Here is a 22226-nt window from a genome sequence, read left to right as displayed (position 1 = left end):
TTGTATGTGAGAGTATGAATCTAACTTTTGGTCTTCATCTGTCTTCATCTGTTCCAGTCTTCATGAACGCAGCCATCCCCATTGCAGCTGTGCTGACGGTGAGCGTCAACATGTGGAGCGTGCTGCTTATTGTGGTATCGGTATCAGCTGAACGGCCCTGACATTTGACAGGCCTGTCGCCCAGCTTGCTAAACACGGAATCTTTATTAATAGAAGACCTTCACAGCTGTAGACTGGCGGGGAGGCCAACCTGATAGTAAACGCTAAATGGGGGGGGGGGGGGGGGGCAACGGCACTGTGAGCAGGTATACGCCGATGGCCCCCGGTTAGCACAGTCTACCCGTCTTGGGGGGGGGGGACTTTTAGTCCATTCAGGTAGAACAGCTGTCAAACTGAAGGCTATATAGTTTATGATTCATTTTTATTAGGGATGATATTAGCAGTTTATTGGCAGACACCACAACTCTCAATTTCCGATACCGATATCAGTCGATGCCGATGCCGATATGTGTAACATGACATGTGGGGAATGACACATATTTGTTGTATACAGCATTTTATTAATATCGCTTTTATGATCGGGAAAAATCTGATACCGATATGGACCGATATATATATCCATAGGACACATCCCTAATTCATATTTATTTATTTACACTACATTACATCCAAATAGGAAACAGACACAGCAAGTCATCAAATGTGTAATAATATCACGAGTTATACGTACGTACGTTATACGTACACCAACATGGCGTCACAGTTCCGGGCGACCCTCTGACGCCAACCAGAACCGCCAAGGGGCCCACCTTGACAATGACCTTGACACCCCGGCTGTATGAGGCATTTGTGACTTTAAAGGCCACGTTTTTCCAAACCAGACTAATCCCAGCACACCTACCTGTCCATGCTGGCGCACACTTCCTGTGGACCTTTGGCCTGGTTTACCACCAGAGTCCAACATTCTAAAACCACATTCATAGGTCAGAAAGGTCCCCTTTAAACGTGTAGATGGTACATACCGTGGATCATTGTGTGCATCCTAACGTCCTGCAGACCTTTGTTGTTCATGTGCACGTCTCCGAGGACGCCGACTTGTCTCCGGCTGTGGCCTTTGCCTCCCTGTCCCTCTTCCACATCCTGGTCACGCCCCTCTTCCTGCTGTCCAGCGTGGTACGCTCCACTGTCAAAGCTCTTGTCAGGTGAGGAACAAAAACATCCCATTCCCACAGTCGGTATCTGCAAGTGCCACCTTGACAATTGACCTTGACAATTTCCCAAAAATATGACTCCAGTAAAACATGTGTGTATATATATATATATACACACATACTATATACATATATATACACAATATTCTTTTTTCTCTTTGGGCTTTTCCCTTCAGGGGTGTCAAAAAAGAAACCAAATCAATCTCCTCCATCCAATCCTGTCTTCTTGTAGAATATGCCCATTGATTTCCTTCATCATCGCTATCTATCCATCTATCTATCTATCTATCTATCTATCTATCTATCCATCTATCCATCTATCCATCTATCCATCTATCCGTCTATCCGTCCATCTATCTATCTGTCTATCCGTCTATCCGTCTATCCGTCTATCTGTCTATCTGTCTATCTGTCTATCTGTCTATCTGTCTATCCGTCTATCCGTCTATCCGTCTATCCGTCTATCCGTCTATCCGTCTATCCGTCTATCCGTCTATCCGTCTATCCGTCTATCCGTCTATCCGTCTATCCGTCTATCCGTCTATCCGTCTATCCGTCTATCCGTCTATCCGTCTATCCGTCTATCCGTCTATCCGTCTATCCGTCTATCCGTCTATCCGTCTATCCGTCTATCCGTCTATCCGTCTATCCGTCTATCCGTCTATCCGTCTATCCGTCTATCCGTCTATCCGTCTATCCGTCTATCCGTCTATCCGTCTATCCGTCTATCCGTCTATCCGTCCATCCGTCCATCCGTCCATCCGTCCATCCGTCCATCTGTCCATCCGTCCATCCGTAATATCATCACTACCTTCTTCTTTGGACCATCTGACTTCACTGGTGTGTTCAGACAGCTTCCTAGTGGCCCTGCTAGTCTTTTTCTGGTCTGGGCTCGTTTGAGGGGATCGAACCAACTGAGACACTTTGTGAGACACCAGATGAATGTTCTTTAATCTCATCTTTGCGCTTCATCAAGAGGGAAGATAGGAACGCTGCTGTGCCACATTCCTTCTCCAGTGGCCTAAGGAATGAGATGCTTGGATGAATCACATGATAGCATGATGGACAGTATGGCCGAGTAAAGTAAAGATACTATATTAGCTTTCACTTCCACCATTTTCTCTATTGCTGTGTGTATTACATGCTGTGTGCATGCTTTTGCATATGCAGCATATATGTATGCATATATGCATAAGCAGCATATATGTATGCATATGCAGCATATGCAGCATGCATGGTGGACAGATCACCTTGATATATTTCGGAGTTGCGTGCGCTCTGAAAAACGCATGAAAGCTGCTGCAGAGCCTCCCGGACTGAAGTTCCATTTCTTGGCTCTCCGCAGCGTTCAAAAGCTCAGCGAGTTTTTCTCCAGCGAAGAGATCGGAGATGAGCTGGAGACCAGACCGACGCTGACCTCGGCCTCCAACAATCACAACCAAAATAGCTACCAGGCCGTGGTAAGTCACTGGCTTTCATTTGAAAGACCTGATACTCATGACTCCTTTTGCTGTACACGAGTGCCGTGTAGGACCTGACCCTCATAAAATGGAAATGGAAAAGCTGTGGAGGAGCTTCTAACATTATTAGAGCCCCCTACACATGAAATAACACCCCTATGCAGGCTAGCAGGCTAGCTGGTGATTTTCCCAGCTGGCTTTGTAGGAACTCCAGTCATCCTCTAAAGCTCATCCTTCCTTAGCCTGCTTGTCTGAACCCCTCCAGCCCCTGAAGGTGGTGAACAGGAAGCGCCCCCCAAGGAAAGACTGGAACAACTACCCATTGTCGGAGGGGGATCACGAGGGCCATGGCCCCTCCCTGGTCGTGGACCAAGACGTCTGCATCCAGGTGAGACTGAGAGGACTTGGAGGGAACTTATGCTAGCAATGGCGTCTCGAGGGAGGATTCACCTGACATATATATGACATATATTGCAAATTTCCCCACTGAGGGACGAATAAAAGCATATGTTATCATATATCTTATCTTATACTGGACCTTCAGGTGGCCTCAACCATGGACATGAAGAGGGGGGAGATCTGAAACATAAGGAATATACAGCCTACTGCTTCCAATGTATGGAAACGTATGGCCACCAGTACAGTAGAGTACAGTACAGTAGAGTAGAGTACAGTAGAGTACAGTAGAGTACAGTAGAGTAGAGTAAGAAGGAAGGAATTCTATTGATTGGTCTGCCCAACGAATGCTCCATCCATCCATTGATCTATGGATTATTATTATTATTATTATTATTATTATTATTATTATTGTCTAAGCATCATTTTCATTTTCCATCCTTTGCTGTTTGTTCTGAAGGATGAAGCATCGTTTCTTCTGTCTTTCTTCAGATATGCAATGGTTATTTCTCCTGGACCGATGGACCAGCAACACTCGCCGATGTGGACATCAGGATTCCTTTCGGTAGGCCGCCGCCCCCCAGGTTCCCGTCTTGGGACCGAGGGCCCAGGTTGACGGTGCTATTGTGGCCACCCCTAGGGAAGCTGACCATGATAGTGGGCCAGGTGGGCTGTGGGAAGTCCTCCCTGTTGCTGGCAGCGCTGGGCGAGATGCAGAGAACGTCAGGAACGGTCACCTGGAACAAGTCAGTGACACGTTTACAGTCAATAGGGATCCTATTTAACGGGCGCACACGTGCCGTAGACGTGCCGTAGACGTGCTGCAGACGTGCTGTAGACGTGCCGTAGACGTGCCGTAGACGTGCCGTAGACGTGCCGTAGACGTGCCGTAGACGTGCCGTAGACGTGCCGTAGACGTGCCGTATACGTGCCGCAGACGTGCCGTAGACGTGCCGTAGACGTGCCGTAGACGTGCCGTAGACGTGCCGTAGACGTGCCGTAGACGTGCCGCAGACGTGCCGTAGACGTGCCGTAGACGTGCCGTAGACGTGCCGTAGACGTGCTGCAGACGTGCTGCAGACGTGCTACAGACGTGCCGTAGACGTGCCGTAGACGTGCCGTAGACGTGCCGTCGACGTGCCGTAGACGTGCCGTAGACGTGCCGTAGACGTGCTGCAGACGTGCCGTAGACGTGCCGTAGACGTGCCGTAGACGTGCTGCAGACGTGCTACAGACGTGCCGTAGACGTGCCGTAGACGTGCCGTAGACGTGCCGTAGACGTGCCGTAGACGTGCCGCAGACGTGCCGTAGACGTGCCGCAGACGTGCCGTAGACGTGCCGTAGACGTGCCGTAGACGTGCCGTAGACGTGCCGTAGACGTGCCGTAGACGTGCTGCAGACGTGCCGTAGACGTGCCGTAGACGTGCCGTAGACGTGCTGCAGACGTGCTACAGACGTGCCGTCGACGTGCCGTCGACGTGCCGTCGACGTGCCGTAGACGTGCCGTAGACGTGCCGTAGACGTGCCGTAGACGTGCCGTAGACGTGCCGTAGACGTGCCGTAGACGTGCTGCAGACGTGCCGTAGACGTGCCGTAGACGTGCCGTAGACGTGCCGTAGACGTGCCGTAGACGTGCCGTAGACGTGCCAAATTGGCAACAATAAACAATAAATATTCGGTAGGTATGAATATGAATGCTGCTGTTTATGAATGTCCCGTGCAGCCATACTTTGTGCTTCCGTGCTGCTAGGAAGACAAGGCTAAAACATGACCAGAATTCCAGGAATGGGAATGCCACTTGAGGCGTAGTGTAGGCCGACTGGAAGATACTAATGCATGCCTGCCCAAAAGCACTTTGTCAGAAGTAGGATTCAAACCCCCGCCTCCGGCAGACACTGACCTGGATGCAGGAGCTGAGAGCGCTCCGACGTCCTGACGTCCTGACGTCCTGCACGTACTTCCCACGTCAATGCCAGACAGGATCAGAGCGGAGTGCTGAGAAGCGATGACTCGTGTGGAACGCGGTCCGCGTTACGAGGAGCGTCTTAAACGGCCAACGCCGTTGACCCGGCTGGCAGCTGCGGCGGCTCCCATTTCACACCTGCCGTAAATCGTCCCGCACGCTCTGGCAGCACTCAGCCGCCATCGGAGTCACCTTCTCCGGTGGAGGGGCAGGTGGCCCACCCTAAAAATACACGGGGGCCCCCAAAAAGCCATTCTGCACTTTAGTGAACTCATTAGCGTGATTAGCATGACTCAGTCTTTGCTAGCATTTCCAAGTACAAATAACGATACGGTGCTGAGATCTGGAGCATAAAAGTGTTTTTTTTCTTCCAGCCTTCCGGATCCCGAGTCGGAAGGGGACCAGAGGTGAGTGTTCAAGACACGGATACGTCCAAATGAGCGCCACCGCTTTTGGCAGCAACACGCCAGGCTCAGACAGCAGGTCTTGGCACCACTTCCTGTCTAAGCAGACCCGGATGGGCGTCTGTAGATAGACCCACGCGTCCACCGTGTGGTCACGTGACACATGTTTATTTTAGTTATCAATATGTTTATCATCCAATATCTCCCAACAAGCCAACATTTTGATCCTACTTTCATCCCATTCCAAACCATCGGGAGATTGGAATTGCGCAATCACGGATGCTATGCTAGTCTATCGTGGAAATGCAGCACCATGACAGGGGTGTCCAAAGTGCGGCCCGGGGGGCATTTGTGGGCTGGGGCAGTATTTTTATTGGCCCACAGCACATTCTAAAAATGTCATTTTACAATAACACTCAAAATATGACAAAAGCAACATGGAATAAATCAGCAGTCACTTTAATTCCAAGAGAAAAAAGGCATTTCCAAATATTATGAGAAAAAAAAAAATGTGTAATATGAGAAGAAATAACTTGAGTAGCATAAAGTTGACATTGTTTCAAATGTATTTTGGAATATTAGCTGTAAAAAAAATAGGTTGGGGTAAAGTATCATTTTATGGGAATAAAGGCAAAATATTCTGGGAATAAAGCCAGCGCTTCATCTGCTGTATATGGCAAAGCTGGAAGTACATGGGCGGGTTTGCTAAGGGTCAAAGTGGGGATTTTGGACACCCCCCTGTGTGTGTAACATTGTAAGGTGGTCCTGTCCTGGGGGGCCGGGACTTACCTGGACTTCTCTCTGTTTGGTATTTGCTCTGCAGTCCCACGGACAGAGATGCAGCCGGGGATGGTGACATCGGGTGAGGAGACACATCATCATTAGCGTCATCATCATCATCATCATCATCTGTCATGTTTCCTTGACCCCCAGCTCCATATTGACTTGGCAAACACGCATCAGTCATTAATGACCCCCCCCCCCCCCCACACTTCCTAATGAACTCCAGCTCTTTTTCACGCCTTACCGCTTTTAGTGCAAAGGAGAGATGGACACCTCCCTAACCTTAAACCCCCCCCCCCCCCCCCCCCCACCTTTGTGTCTTGTTGAACCCCCTGGTAGGAAGAGGTGCGCCGTGGCCTACGCTTCCCAGAAGCCCTGGCTGCTGAACGCCACCGTGGTAGAGAACATCACCTTTGAGATGCCCATGATGAAAGCCAGGTAAGGCCTCGCTTGTCTTAGCTTATCTTAGCTTGTCTTAGCTTGTCTTAGCTTGTCTTAGCTTGTCTTAGCTTGTCTTAGCTTGTCTTATCTTAGCTTGTCTTAGCTTATCTTAGCTTGTCTTAGCTTGTCTTAGCTTGACTTAGCTTGTCTTAGCTTGTCTTAGCTTGTCTTAGCTTATCTTAGCTTGTCTTAGCTTGTCTGAGCTTGTCTGAGCTTGTCTTAGCTTGTCTTAGCTTGTCTTAGCTTGTCTTAGCTTGTCTTAGCTTGTCTTAGCTGGTCTTAGCTTATCTTAGCTTGTCTTAGCTGGTCTTAGCTTGTCTTAGCTTGTCTTAGCTTATCTTAGCTTGTCTTAGCTGGTCTTAGCTTGTCTTAGCTTGTCTTAGCTTGTCTTAGCTTGTCTTAGCTTGTCTTAGCTTATTTTAGCTTGTCTTAGCTTATCTTAGCTTATCTTAGCTTGTCATAGCTTGTCTTAGCTTGTCTTAGCTTATCTTAGCTTGTCTTAGCTTATCTTAGCTTGTCTTAGCTTGTCTTAGCTTGTCTTAGCTTATCTTAGCTTGTCTTAGCTTGTCTTAGCTTATCTTAGCTGGTCTTAGCTTATCTTAGCTTGTCTTAGCTGGTCTTAGCTTGTCTTAGCTTATCTTAGCTTGTCTTAGCTTGTCTTAGCTTGTCTTAGCTTATCTTAGCTTGTCTTAGCTTGTCTTAGCTTGTCTTAGCTTGTCTTAGCTTATCTTAGCTTATCTTAGCTTGTCTTAGCTTGTCTTGTCTTAGCTTGTCTTAGCTTGTCTTAGCTTGTCTTAGCTTATCTTAGCTTATCTTAGCTTATCTTAGCTTGTCTTAGCTTGTCTTAGCTTATCTTAGCTTATCTTAGCTTGTCTTAGCTTGTCTTAGCTTGTCTTAGCTTGTCTTAGCTTGTCTTAGCTTATCTTAGCTTATCTTAGCTTGTCTTAGCTTGTCTTGTCTTAGCTTGTCTTAGCTTGTCTTAGCTTGTCTTAGCTTATCTTAGCTTATCTTAGCTTATCTTAGCTTGTCTTAGCTTGTCTTAGCTTATCTTAGCTTATCTTAGCTTGTCTTAGCTTGTCTTAGCTTGTCTTAGCTTATCTTAGCTTGTCTTAACTTGTCTTAGCTTATCTTAGCTTGTCTTAGCTTGTCTTAACTTGTCTTAGCTTATCTTAGCTTGTCTTAGCTTGTCTTAGCTTGTCTTAGCTTATCTTAGCTTGTCTTGTCTTAGCTTGTCTTAGCTTGTCTTAGCTTATCTTAGCTTGTCTTAGCTTGTCTTAGCTTATCTTAGCTGGTCTTAGCTTATCTTAGCTTATCTTAGCTGGTCTTAGCTTATCTTAGCTTGTCTTAGCTTGTCTTAGCTTGTCTTAGCTTGTCTTAGCTTGTCTTATCCAGTGGAACAAGGCAGGCCAGCATTGGACCATTGATCCAAGGATAATGGAGGAACTCATTCCATTCTAGCATGGTGTCTTTCTACGTGCTCAAAACATCAGCAGGAAATTGACATCAATATTAAGACGTGCTTGCTGAGTTGAAATCTGACAAGAAAAAGTTGGCATTTTATGGGAATGATGTCATAATATGAGGACAAATGACATCATTTTAGTAGCATAAAGAAAAAAGTCTGAATATTACGAGAAACAAAGAAAACAATGGAAACCGTTTTTAAAAGGTACTAATGTTACGACAATAAGGTCAAACTATTGTGGGACTGAAGTCATAATGGTGAGAAGAAGCTACCAGAAGAAGAAGAAGAAGCTGTCGTTTGACCAGAATAAATATTACAAATATTAGAAGAGAAAAGTGGTTTTTGAATGAGAACAAAAGACTAGAATAAACTAGAATCAACTAGAATCAACTGGAATAAACTAGAATCAACTAGAATCAACTAGAATCAACTAGAATCAACTAGAATCAACTAGAATCAACTAGAATGAACTAGAATCAACTAGAATGAACTAGAATGAACTAGAATGAACTAGAATGAACTAGAATGAACTAGAATGAACTAGAATGAACTAGAATAAACTAGAATAAACTAGAATAAACTAGAATAAACTAGAATAAACTAGAATAAACTAGAATCAACTAGAATCAACTAGAATCAACTAGAATCAACTAGAATCAACTAGAATCAACTAGAATCAACTAGAATCAACTAGAATGAACTAGAATGAACTAGAATGAACTAGAATGAACTAGAATGAACTAGAATCAACTAGAATCAACTAGAATCAACTAGAATCAACTAGAATCAACTAGAATGAACTAGAATGAACTAGAATGAACTAGAATGAACTAGAATGAACTAGAATGAACTAGAATGAACTAGAATCAACTAGAATCAACTAGAATCAACTAGAATCAACTAGAATCAACTAGAATCAACTAGAATCAACTAGAATAAACCAGAATAAACCAGAATAAACCAGAATAAAGGTGGAGGCGAACGTTTGGACCAAAGTAGTGAAACTGCAACGTTGTGTTTGTGCCCCCCAGATACAAAGCTGTCATGGAGGCCTGCTCTCTTCAGCCCGACATTGACATCCTTCCGCAGGGGGACCAGACGGAGATCGGGGAGAGGGTCGGTACCGATTCATTTGGATTTCTTCATTGGTCCACTTGTGGCCTCATGTGGTCACGCCGTCCCACCGTGGCTCGCTGTGCTGCAGCAGCATTTGTCATCCTTACTGTGCTGCAAGGATGTGATGGGGGGGGGGGGGGGTAGTTTTATGTTCATGAGAGCCCATCTTACCCCGGGGGTACCCTGGAGGACTGCACACTTTCTTTCACAGAATGCTGTTTTTTTCCTCTGCATCTCATCTTGCCTTCGTTGCAGGGTATCATCCTCTCGGGGGGGCAGAAGCAGCGCATCAGCGTGGCCCGAGCCTTGTATCAGCAGACCAACGTGGTCTTCCTGGTGAGTCGGTTCCAGTTATTGTTGCAGGTGGTACACGTGGCGCGGTACTGCCGTCCTTACGGAACCCAGACAAGCTGAGACTAACGTTAGGCTCGGATCTTTGACTCCGCATGACTGGGTGTCTTTTTACAGGACGACCCATTCTCCGCCTTGGATATTCACTTGAGTGACCACCTGATGCAAGATGGCATCCTCAAGCTCCTGAGGGAGGAGAAGAGGACGGTGGTGCTGGTCACACACAAACTGCAGTACTTACCCCACGCTGACTGGGTGAGACTTTGGCTGTGAGGAGAAGACGTGACGTCCTTATTTACAGAAGGACGCCTGCGTTTGGTCGTCTCTCAGATCATTGCCATGAAAGACGGAACCATCCAGACCCAAGGGACTCTGAAGGACATCCAGAACTCCGAACCCGAGCTCTTTGAGCAGTGGAAAACGCTGATGCACAGGCAGGACCAGGAGTTTGAGACCGTAAGTCATGAGCGCCGCCTTGCAAATTTCCCCATGGGGATGAATAAAGTATCTACCTACGTGCCTACGTACCTACATACCTACATAGCTAGGTACCTGCCTAGGTACCTAGGTACCTAGGTACCTGCCTACGTACCTAGGTACCTGCCTATGTACCTAGGGTGCCTGCCTACGTACCTAGGGTGCCTGCCTACGTACCTAGGGTGCCTGCCTACGTACCTAGGGTACCTGCCTACGTACCTAGGGTACCTAGGGTACCTGCCTACGTACCTAGGGTACCTAGGGTACCTGCCTACGTACCTAGGGTGCCTGCCTACGTACCTAGGGTGCCTGCCTACGTACCTAGGGTGCCTGCCTACGTACCTAGGGTGCCTGCCTACGTACCTAGGGTACCTGCCTACGTACCTAGGGTACCTAGGGTACCTGCCTACGTACCTAGGGTACCTAGGGTACCTGCCTACGTACCTAGGGTACCTGCCTACGTACCTAGGGTACCTGCCTACGTACCTAGGGTACCTGCCTACGTACCTAGGGTACCTGCCTACGTACCTAGGGTACCTAGGGTACCTGCCTACGTACCTAGGGTACCTGCCTACGTACCTAGGGTGCCTGCCTACGTACCTAGGGTGCCTGCCTACGTACCTAGGGTGCCTGCCTAAGTACCTAGGGTGCCTGCCTACGTACCTAGGGTGCCTGCCTACGTACCTAGGGTGCCTGCCTACGTACCTAGGGTGCCTGCCTACGTACCCTGGGTGCCTGCCTACGTACCCTAGGGTGCCTGCCTACGTACCCAGGGTGCCTGCCTACGTACCCAGGGTGCCTGCCTACGTACCCTGGGTGCCTGCCTACGTACCCTGGGTGCATGCCTACGTACCCTGGGTGCATGCCTACGTACCCTGGGTGCCTGCCTACGTACCCTGGGTGCCTGCCTACGTACCTAGGGTGCCTGCCTACGTACCTAGGGTGCCTGCCTACGTACCCTGGGTGCCTGCCTACGTACCCTGGGTGCCTGCCTACGTACCCTGGGTGCCTGCCTACGTACCCTGGGTGCCTGCCTACGTACCTAGGGTGCATGCCTACGTACCTAGGGTGCCTGCCTACGTACCCTGGGTGCCTGCCTACGTACCCTGGGTGCCTGCCTACGTACCCAGGGTGCCTGCCTACGTACCCTGGGTGCCTGCCTACGTACCCTGGGTGCCTGCCTACGTACCTAGGGTGCCTGCCTACGTACCTAGGGTGCCTGCCTACCTACCCTGGGTGCCTGCCTACCTACCCTGGGTGCCTGCCTACGTACCCAGGGTGCCTGCCTACGTACCCTGGGTGCCTGCCTACGTACCTAGGGTGCCTGCCTACGTACCCTGGGTGCCTGCCTACGTACCCTGGGTGCCTGCCTACGTACCTAGGGTGCCTGCCTACGTACCCTGGGTGCCTGCCTATGTACCTAGGGTGCCTGCCTACGTACCTAGGGTGCCTGCCTACGTACCCTGGGTGCCTGCCTAGGTACCCTGGGTGCCTGCCTAGGTACCCTGGGGTGCCTGCCTACGTACCCTAGGGTTACGTACCTGCCTTGCAGTGCAGTTGAATCTGTAGTTGCCTTGTTGCTGTCAGTGTGTAGTTTTGCCTACAAATACTCCAAAATAATCCAAAAGTGTGTAGTACTTTGTGTCAAGGCTCAACTCAACTTAAGCTCGGCTCAATTTGCAACGTCCCTCTCTCCCCAGGAGACGGTAGCGTCCAGTATGACGGATCTGGAGCGGAAAAACCTGCGTAGGGCTATGTACTCTAGAGAGGCGGCTAAGACTGAGGAGGACGAGGAAGGTGAGTACACAAGTTGGTATCCACGGTGTCCTAGCACCCCTCACCTTGTCCCTCTGGGGGCGGCAGACGCCCCAAAGCCGCCAGACTGGCAGGCAGCGATGGTGGCGGATCAGTCTTCTCCTTCTTCACCACAGCCTGACGTGGTGCTCCATGCCTCCTGGCAGCCCTGCATGTCCTCCATTTGCACCCCCATGCGCATAACGTACAAGCATAGAAGGCTATTGGGGCCTCACGGGGGCCCCCCTGCTGTACTAGAGTTGGGCTGGGGCCCCAAGCATTTGCCTTCTGCTACCATCCCCTGCTGTAATGGAGTGTAGCCTGCTGACTCTCACACTGTATCATCACCCCACAGAGAGGGCTAACATCATCACACAGCAGCTTAACGTCCAATAACTACCCATACAAGTTTAACACAACAATATTATGGGAATCAAGTCCAAATAATACAAGAAAAACATTCGGGAAGATGTTATCCTATTTGGGAAGAAAAGACAACAGCAAAAATAGCAAAAATATCAAATTGCATACCAATAATTTTTCTCATACCAATAATATTATAATAATATAATCATCTTTTCACTTATAGCCAGTTTGGACGTGAAATAGCCAGTCAATCAGTCGATGTAAAATGGCTTCCGCCACTTTTCTCCCTTACATGTGACGATACGGAACAAACACAGCAGAAAGATATTAATATCTTGTCTTGTTAGCCTCCGTGCTATTTTGGTATTTTGGTATTTTGGTATTTTTGAGGGCATCCATTGAAGTGACGGAGCAATGATGGAGGAAGGAAGGATTGGAAGGGAAAAACAATGACTCAGCAGCAGGGAGAAATGGAAATATAGATATGGAGAAATACATATAGAAATATAGAAATGGAAATATATAGAAATATAGAAATGGAGAAATATAGAAATATAGAAATATAGAAATGGAGAAATATAGAAATATAGAAATATAGAAATATAGAGATGGAGAAATACATATAGAAATATAGATATGGAGAAATATAGAAATATAGATATGGAGAAATATAGAAATATAGAAATGGAGAAATATAGAAATATAGATATGGAGAAATATAGAAATATAGATATGGAGAAATATAGAAATATAGATATGGAGAAATATAGAAATATAGAAATTGAGAAATATAGAAATATAGAAATATAGAAATATAGAAATATAGAAATGGAGAAATATAGATATGGAGAAATACATATAGAAATATAGATATGGAGAAATATAGAAATATAGATATGGAGAAATATAGAAATATAGAAATGGAGAAATATAGAAATATAGAAATGGAGAAATATAGATATGGAGAAATATAGAAATATAGATATGGAGAAATATAGAAATATAGATATGGAGAAATATAGAAATGGAGAAATATAGAAATATAGAAATATAGATATGGAGAAATATAGAAATATAGATATGGAGAAATATAGAAATATAGATATGGAGAAATATAGAAATGGAGAAATATAGAAATGGAGAAATGGAGAAATATAGAAATATAGAAATATAGAAATGGAGAAATATAGAAATGGAGAAATATAGAAATATAGAAATATAGAAATATAGAAATATAGAAATATAGAAATGGAGAAATATAGAAATATAGATATGGAGAAATATAGAAATGGAGAAATATAGAAATATAGAAATATAGAAATGGAGAAATATAGAAATATAGAAATGGAGAAATATAGAAATATAGAAATGGAGAAATATAGAAATATAGAAATATAGAAATGGAGAAATATAGAAATATAGAAATATAGAAATGGAGAAATATAGAAATGGAGAAATATAGAAATGAAGTTCACACAAGGAAAGGAGCAGAAACGTGTCGCTCGCTAGCACTGCTAAGCTAGCACTGCTAAGCTAGCACTGCTAAGCTAGCACTGCTAAGCTAGCAGGCACCGTCCACCCGCCATGAACCGTGTTGTGTCCGTAGAGGAGTCCCTGGAGAGCGACGATGACGACAACCTGTCGCAGGCGATGCGCCAACGTGCCACCATACCCTGGCGCTCCTGCGGCACGTACCTGTCCTCGGCCGGCCCCCTCCTCCTCCTGCCGCTCCTCCTGTCGCAGCTCCTAAAACACTCCTTCATGGTGGCCATCGACTACTGGCTGGCGCGTTGGACGTCACACGTCATCACGGCCAGGTCGGACGGCACGCCACGCAACTGCACGCTTGTTCAGGTGAGGGAAGAGGCGGGGTGGATGTGCATGCGCCCGTGCATGAACGCATCTTCTATGTCGCTATTTCTACACTAAATATGAAGGGGGCGTTGCCAAGTCGCTTTCAGGTTGGGTGTACACAAATGTACGCGTGTGTAAACGGCGTCGTCATGCGGAAGATAAACACAGCTGAGCTTCCAGGAGACTCTTTTAGATTCCCACACAAGCTCACTCGGCAGCCAGCATCAAGTGTGTGGTCAAAGGAGGCCAAAGGAGGCCAAAGGAGGTCAAAGGAGGTCAAAGGAGGCCAAAGGATGCCAAAGGAGGCCAAAGGACGCCAAAGGACGCCAAAGGAGGCCAAAGGAGGCCAAAGGAGGCCAAAGGACTCCAAAGGACGCCAAAGGATGCCAAAGGATGCCAAAGGACGCCAAAGGACGCCAAAGGATGCCAAAGGAGGCCAAAGGACGCTTGGCTGGGCTTCAGTCCATCTCCTAATCTACTCACCACTCACCGCTGTCCTACACCATCCCTGCCTCCTTTGCTGGAGTGTTCTGTCACACGCCACAGCCTTTACCGGCTAACAGGCTAACAGGCTAACAGACAGCTATATCTTCCTCTACGCTTCCTACCTGGCAGCAACCTTCTACCAACATATTGACTATCTCTCCTCTGGACATGGCCCAACCATCTCAGTCTCAAGGCCTCTAACGTGTAATGTCCCTCCTTCCTGATCCTATCCATCCTGGTCACTCCCAATGACAACCTCAGCATCCTCATCTCTGCTACCTCCAGTTCTGCTGTTTTGCAGTTTATGCAGTAGTTTACTACCACTGCAGTAGTAGTAGCACATACATCATTTGGGGAATACTCGCACTCGGCCAATACCATACTCGTACCACGCTCGGCTTTAGATCACCCCGGAGGTGCGGCCCATTTGGCTAGTGGAGCGCTCTGATCCGGAGGACCGTAGGAAGAGGTGGGACACTGTCCTCAATCACACGCATGACTCGAATGCGAGCTGTGACTTAGGAAGCGCGCATGCAAAAAGGGTGAAAACCTCCGATAGATCATCTACAGTATACAGTGTACCGTGTACAGTATACAGTATACAGTACACAGTACACAGTATTCCATGGAATCCTGTCTTTCTTTCCACGGCCAACATGACAGGGTTTCCATGCCTCCATGTGTCCATACAGGACTGTGGCTTCCGTCACGGCTGGTATTTGTCCGTGTTCAGCGTCCTGTGCTGCCTGGGCATCATCCTGTGTTTGGCCACCTCCGTCGCTGTGGAGTGGACCGGCCTCAAGGTGGCCAAGGAGCTCCATCGGAACCTCCTCAATAAGATCATCCTGGCCCCCATGAGGTACGGCCCTGCCTTTTGGTGTCATGTGGCAAATGTGCTCAGAGAGGCCGACAACGTGTGTGTCTATTCAAAGTACGGCAGAAATGCTCATCGTAGTTACATGGGGGGGGGGGGTGTCCAAACTCTAACAACCGAGGCCCGTGTGTACACATGCTAAGAACATGCTAAGACGTAGTACATCAAACAGTTGTTTGTTCCCATAATATTATACTTTATTCTCCCAAAACAGGGACTTTGTTCCATTAAAAACATATTTTTATTCTTCTAAATATTTCTACTTGATTCTGTTTTGCCTTTTCTGCAGTTTTTTAAATAGATGGGAAGTTAACTTTATTCCCATCATATTGTGACTTTATTCCCATCATATTGTGACTTTATTCCCATCATATTGTGACTTTATTCCCATCATATTGTGACTTTATTCCCATCATATTGTGACTTTATTCCCATATTGTGACTTTATTCCCATCATATTGTGACTTTATTCCCATCATATTGTGACTTTATTCCCATCATATTGTGACTTTATTCCCATCATATTGTGACTTTATTCCCGTCATATTGTGACTTTATTCCCATCATATTGTGACTTTATTCCCATCATATTGTGACTTTATTCCCATCATATTGTGACTTTATTCCCATCATATTGTGACTTTATTCCCATCATATTGTGACTTTATTCCCATATTGTGACTTTATTCCCATCATATTGTGACTTTATTCCCATCATATTGTGACTTTATTCCCATCATATTGTGACTTTATTCCCATCATATTGTGACTTTATTCCCGTCATATTGTGACTTTATTCCCATCATATTGTGACTTTATTCCCATCATATTGTGACTTTATTCCCATCATATTGTGACTTTATTCCCATCATATTGTGACTTTATTCCCATCATATTGTGACTTTATTCCCATCATATTGTGACTTTATTCCCATCACATTGTGACTTTATTCCCATCATATTGTGACTTTATTCCCATCATATTGTGACTTTATTCCCATCATATTGTGACTTTATTCCCATCACATTGTGACTTTATTCCCATCATATTGTGACTTTATTCCCATCATATTGTGACTTTATTCCCATCATATTGTGACTTTATTCCCATCATATTGTGACTTTATTCCCATCATATTGTGACTTTATTCCCATCATATCGTGACTTTATTCCCATCATATCGTGACTTTATTCCCATCATATCGTGACTTTATTCCCATCATATCGTGACTTTATTCCCATCATATCGTGACTTTATTCCCATCATATTGTGACTTTATTCCCATCATATCGTGACTTTATTCCCATCATATCGTGACTTTATTCCCATCATATTGTGACTTTATTCCCATCATATTGTGACTTTATTCCCATATTGTGACTTTATTCCCATCATATTGTGACTTTATTCCCATCATATTGTGACTTTATTCCCATCATATTGTGACTTTATTCCCATCATATTGTGACTTTATTCCCATCATATTGTGACTTTATTCCCATCATATTGTGACTTTATTCCCATCATATTGTGACTTTATTCCCATCATATTGTGACTTTATTCCCATCATATTGTGACTTTATTCCCATCATATTGTGACTTTATTCCCATCATATTGTGACTTTATTCCCATCATATTGTGACTTTATTCCCATCATATTGTGACTTTATTCCCATCATATTGTGACTTTATTCCCATCATATTGTGACTTTATTCCCATCATATTGTGACTTTATTCCCATCATATTGTGACTTTATTCCCATCATATTGTGACTTTATTCCCATCATATTGTGACTTTATTCCCATCATATTGTGACTTTATTCCCATCATATCGTGACTTTATTCCCATCATATCGTGACTTTATTCCCATCATATCGTGACTTTATTCCCGTCATATCGTGACTTTATTCCCGTCATATCGTGACTTTATTCCCGTCATATCGTGACTTTATTCCCGTCATATCGTGACTTTATTCCCGTCATATCGTGACTTTATTCCCATCATATCGTGACTTTATTCCCATCATATCGTGACTTTATTCCCATCATATCGTGACTTTATTCCCATCATATCGTGACTTTATTCCCGTCATATTGTGACTTTATTGCCGTCATATTGTGACTTTATTCCCGTCATATTGTGACTTTATTCCCGTCATATTGTGACTTTATTCCCGTCATATTGTGACTTTATTCCCGTCATATCGTGACTTTATTCCCGTCATATCGTGACTTTATTCCCGTCATATCGTGACTTTATTCCCATCATATCGTGACTTTATTCCCATCATATTGTGACTTTATTCCCGTCATATTGTGACTTTATTCCCGTCATATTGTGACTTTATTCCCGTCATATTGTGACTTTATTCCCGTCATATTGTGACTTTATTCCCGTCATATTGTGACTTTATTCCCGTCATATTGTGACTTTATTCCCGTCATATTGTGACTTTATTCCCGTCATATTGTGACTTTATTCCCGTCATATTGTGACTTTATTCCCGTCATATTGTGACTTTATTCCCGTCATATTGTGACTTTATTCCCGTCATATTGTGACTTTATTCCCGTCATATTGTGACTTTATTCCCATCATATTGTGACTTTATTCCCATCATATTGTGACTTTATTCCCATCATATTGTGACTTTATTCCCATCATATTGTGACTTTATTCCCATCATATTGTGGCTTTATTCCCATCATATTGTGACTTTATTCCCATCATATTGTGACTTTATTCCCATCATATTGTGACTTTATTCCCATCATATTGTGACTTTATTCCCATCATATTGTGACTTTATTCCCGTCATATTGTGACTTTATTCCCGTCATATTGTGACTTTATTCCCGTCATATTGTGACTTTATTCCCGTCATATTGTGACTTTATTCCCGTCATATTGTGACTTTATTCCCGTCATATTGTGACTTTATTCCCGTCATATTGTGACTTTATTCCCGTCATATTGTGACTTTATTCCCGTCATATTGTGACTTTATTCCCGTCATATTGTGACTTTATTCCCGTCATATTGTGACTTTATTCCCATCATATTGTGACTTTATTCCCATCATATTGTGACTTTATTCCCATCATATTGTGACTTTATTCCCATCATATTGTGACTTTATTCCCATTCCCCAAGCCTCATTGTCAACAGTTTTTAACATTTGTGTTTCCACCTTCCATTTGTAAACCATTCCCGTCATGTTATGCCTCCATTCCCATCGTATTGGAATCTTTCCCCACCCTGATTTTCCCAAAATGGTATTTCTTTCTTTCTCATAATATCATCACTTTCATATTATGACAGCGAGGAGACCCGAGTTTGATTCCCCCCGGGCCATCTCCGTGTGGAGTGTGCATGCGTGGCTTTTCTCCGGGTACTCGGGTCCCCCCCCCCCCTGAAATGTCCTTCTCCCTCCCCAGGCTGTTTGAGACCACGCCCCTGGGCAGCATCGTGAACCGCTTCTCCACGGACACCAACACAATCGATCAACACATTCCCACCACGCTGGAGTGTCTCAGTCGCTCCACCCTGCTGTGCGTGTCCGCCCTGGGGGTCATCTCCTACGTGACCCCCGTCTTCATCATCGCCCTCCTCCCGCTGGTCATCACCTGTTACTTCATCCAGAAGTACTTCAGGGTGGCTTCCAGGTGAGATGTGGGTAAGGTGGACTCGGGTCTGGGCTGGTGACCCGTCAATCCACCAGCTCACCTGAATTCACCGGATGGATAGGATAAGATAAGATAGGATAAGATAGGATAGGATAAGGATGGATAGGATAGGATAGGATAGGATAGGATAGGATAGGATAGGATAGGATAGGATAGGATAGGATAGGATAAGGATGGATAGGATAGGATAAGGATGGATAGGATAGGATAGGATAAGGATGGATAGGATAGGATAGGATAAGATAAGATAGGATAAGGATAGGATAGGATTAGGATAGGATAGGATAAGATAAGATAGGATAAGGATGGATAGGATAGGATAAGGATAGGATGGGATAAGGATGGATAGGATAGGATAAGGATGGATAGGATAGGATAAGGATAGGATAGGATAGGATAGGATAGGATAAGGATAGGATAGGATAAGGATAGGATAGGATGGGATAAGGATGGATAAGATAAGATAGGATAAGGATAGGATAGGATAAGGGTGGATAAGATAAGATAGGATAAGGATAGGATAGGATAGGATAAGGATGGATAGGATAGGATAAGATATATTATATATTGCTGTGGAAAGAATAAGAATAAGAATAAGAATAAGAATAAGAATAAGAATAAGAATAATAAAATGAAGCTTTCTCCATCTTGCCCGCAGGGATCTGCAGCAGCTGGAGGACGGTACCCAATTGCCTCTGCTGTCCCACTTCTCTGAAACGGTGGAAGGTCTCACCACGATCCGGGCCCTCAGGTGACTCATACAAACCAGTAAAACCAGGCAGGGCCGCACTTTGGACACCCCTGAAGCGTTGGAAATGAAGAACAAGTACAAGAAATGACTGACGTGACAAAAACCGCAGTGAGATGTGTACTTGTGCCCGAAGGTTCGAGCCCAGGTTCCGACAGAGGTTACTACAGTTCACAGACGCCAACAACATCGCTTCGCTCTTCCTCACCGCAGCCAACCGGTGGCTGGAGGTCCGCATGGTAACCACCCCTGCGTAGTGGCTTACGTGTTGTGCTGTTGGAATTTGCCATCCTGTCGCTTCCCCTGCATGACCCCCCCCCACCCCACCCCGGCGGTAATGTTTTATTCATCCGGTCCCAGTGCACCGCTACTACCTGTGGAACTTTGTACATGTCCGTCACCCATGGGAGGTTTCCATTGGTGTGTTGCCAATGAAGAGCCCGCCTATCTTTGCAGGAATACATCGGAGCCTGTGTGGTGCTGGTAGCGGCCGTGGCCTCCATCACTAATTCCCTGTATAACCAGCTGTCTCCTGGCCTGGTGGGGCTGGGTCTCACCTACGCTCTCATGGTGAGACTCCGTGTTCTCCTTCACTTGTTCTTCTTCCTAAATTCCTCCAAAATACAAAGTGCTCCCAAAATCCTCTCCCATAAATTTCTAAAATTGGTCCCAAAGCGTCAGATGGTCATTTGGAAGTCAGCCCAGAAAGAAGGTTGGGAAGGATCTAAATCCCCGGCTCCCTGTGACATCACAGTGAGCCTTGCGAGAAGTCACTGGCTCCATCCAGCCAGTCACTTCCATATATGGGCATACCCGGGGACAAGCTGAGTGGGAACAATCACAGCGGAGTTGGCGTGGATTCCAACAGACCATTCCAAAGAAATGGTACTGGAATAGGTGTAGATGCTGGAAGATCTACAAAGCTTTATTGTGTGTAGCCACTCCATTGACGTTCATGACTCGATCCAAAGGGCCAAAAGATGCTCCTCAGAGACGTACAGTAGACAAAGAGCAGAGCTCATCCTGGAATGAAGGTCTGAGGCCTCCAACCAGGCAGTGTTGAGGGCAGCAGGAGAACCTGTGCAGGTTTCCCACGGCAATGAAAGGGATTTGCTCCTGTTCCTTAGGTGTCCAACTACATGAACTGGATGGTTCGCAACCTGGCAGACATGGAAGTGCAGCTGGGCTCGGTCAAGAGGATTAATGGCCTCCTCAAGACGGAAGCAGAGAATTACGAGGGTCTACTCGGTGAGTTCCGTCTGAAACGCTGGTCCCCACCTGAGATCCACATTTCATGTTGTTGTCATGTGAAATGACGTTGGATGCGTCGGTGCTTCATGGATGCTTTCGTTCTACTTCGATTGAGGTCAACCCAAGCAGATGCATTAGTTTGAAACGGCCAAGGTCATCTGGTGGAGCACGGACACGCGTGGCCAAAGGGACTTTAGAGCCGCTTCTTAAGGCGTTTTGATAGGACAAAACAAACGTACCACAAATGGACACCACGAAGTCCAATATTTCAACAAATCCGAGCGTACTGGAAAACGAGGTTTTAAGCTAACAAATGGAAAGTGAAGGTGTCGCGTGCGTGGAGCGTCCAGACACGGCAGCTGCTGAAGCGTAGATGTTTTGTGTCCTTCTCAGCCACGTCCCAGGTCCCCGAGGGCTGGCCCCGACACGGAGAGATCCAGATCCAGAACCTCAGCGTCCGCTACGACGCCACGCTGAAGCCCGTGCTGAAAAACGTCCACGCGCACGTCCACCCAGGACAGAAGGTAGGAAGCGTGAGGAGCGTTTGTGAGTGGGCTTTGGGAGAAACCCTAACCTGTGTCCTCAGGTGGGGATCTGTGGCAGGACGGGAAGCGGCAAGTCTTCTTTCTCCTTGGCCTTCTTCCGCATGGTGGACATGTTTGAAGGTTGACCTCTGCTCATGTGCCGTTTCCTGCCGCCCCGCTAAGCCACTCATGCGTATCGCTTCTTCACCTTCACAAGGGAGGATTGTGATCGACGGCATCGACATCGCCAAGTTGCCCCTGCAGACTCTCAGGTCTCGTCTGTCCATCATCTTGCAAGACCCCATCCTCTTCAGCGGCACCATTCGGTACGGCCGACACGTCGCCTCGCCGCGTGCCCGCAGTCCACTTTGTTTTATTTACTACTATTGACTACCCTTCTTAGGACCCTTCTTAGAATCCTTCTTAGACCCTTGGTAGGAATCCTTCTTAGACCCTTCTTAGGACCCTTGGTAGGAATCCTTCTTAGACCCTTGGTAGGAATCCTTCTTAGACCCTTGGTAGGAATCCTTCTTAGACCCTTGGTAGGAATCCTTCTTAGACCCTTCT

General features: G+C 46.0%; 1 protein-coding gene across 7 annotated transcripts in view; it reads left to right on the top strand.

Annotated features, from left to right (window-relative positions):
- Positions 1–22226, top strand: part of abcc8 (ATP-binding cassette, sub-family C (CFTR/MRP), member 8) — a 37876-nt gene that overhangs the window by 13331 nt on the left and 2319 nt on the right. For 5 of the 7 annotated variants that reach the window (XM_058075427.1, XM_058075422.1, XM_058075428.1 and 2 more), the window contains 24 exons: positions 58–98; positions 1057–1202; positions 2557–2671; positions 2937–3059; positions 3560–3632; positions 3708–3813; positions 5405–5437; positions 6258–6296; positions 6557–6655; positions 9155–9239; positions 9495–9575; positions 9708–9845; positions 9921–10046; positions 11768–11876; positions 13834–14081; positions 15260–15426; positions 18888–19115; positions 19795–19887; positions 20021–20123; positions 20341–20454; positions 21012–21132; positions 21529–21659; positions 21722–21800; positions 21877–21985. In XM_058075427.1, coding sequence (XP_057931410.1) covers positions 58–98; positions 1057–1202; positions 2557–2671; positions 2937–3059; positions 3560–3632; positions 3708–3813; positions 5405–5437; positions 6258–6296; positions 6557–6655; positions 9155–9239; positions 9495–9575; positions 9708–9845; positions 9921–10046; positions 11768–11876; positions 13834–14081; positions 15260–15426; positions 18888–19115; positions 19795–19887; positions 20021–20123; positions 20341–20454; positions 21012–21132; positions 21529–21659; positions 21722–21800; positions 21877–21985 — 2707 coding nt within the window. The remainder of the gene's footprint in view (positions 1–57; positions 99–1056; positions 1203–2556; positions 2672–2936; positions 3060–3559; positions 3633–3707; positions 3814–5404; positions 5438–6257; positions 6297–6556; positions 6656–9154; positions 9240–9494; positions 9576–9707; positions 9846–9920; positions 10047–11767; positions 11877–13833; positions 14082–15259; positions 15427–18887; positions 19116–19794; positions 19888–20020; positions 20124–20340; positions 20455–21011; positions 21133–21528; positions 21660–21721; positions 21801–21876; positions 21986–22226) is intronic. The other 2 variants (XM_058075424.1, XM_058075423.1) reach the window with 2 other exon arrangements.

Source organism: Doryrhamphus excisus, chromosome 6, assembly GCF_030265055.1.
Source record: "Doryrhamphus excisus isolate RoL2022-K1 chromosome 6, RoL_Dexc_1.0, whole genome shotgun sequence".
Lineage (NCBI taxonomy): Eukaryota > Metazoa > Chordata > Actinopteri > Syngnathiformes > Syngnathidae > Doryrhamphus > Doryrhamphus excisus.
Note: the sequence above shows the minus strand (reverse complement) of the source record. Positions and strands in the feature narration are given on the sequence as shown.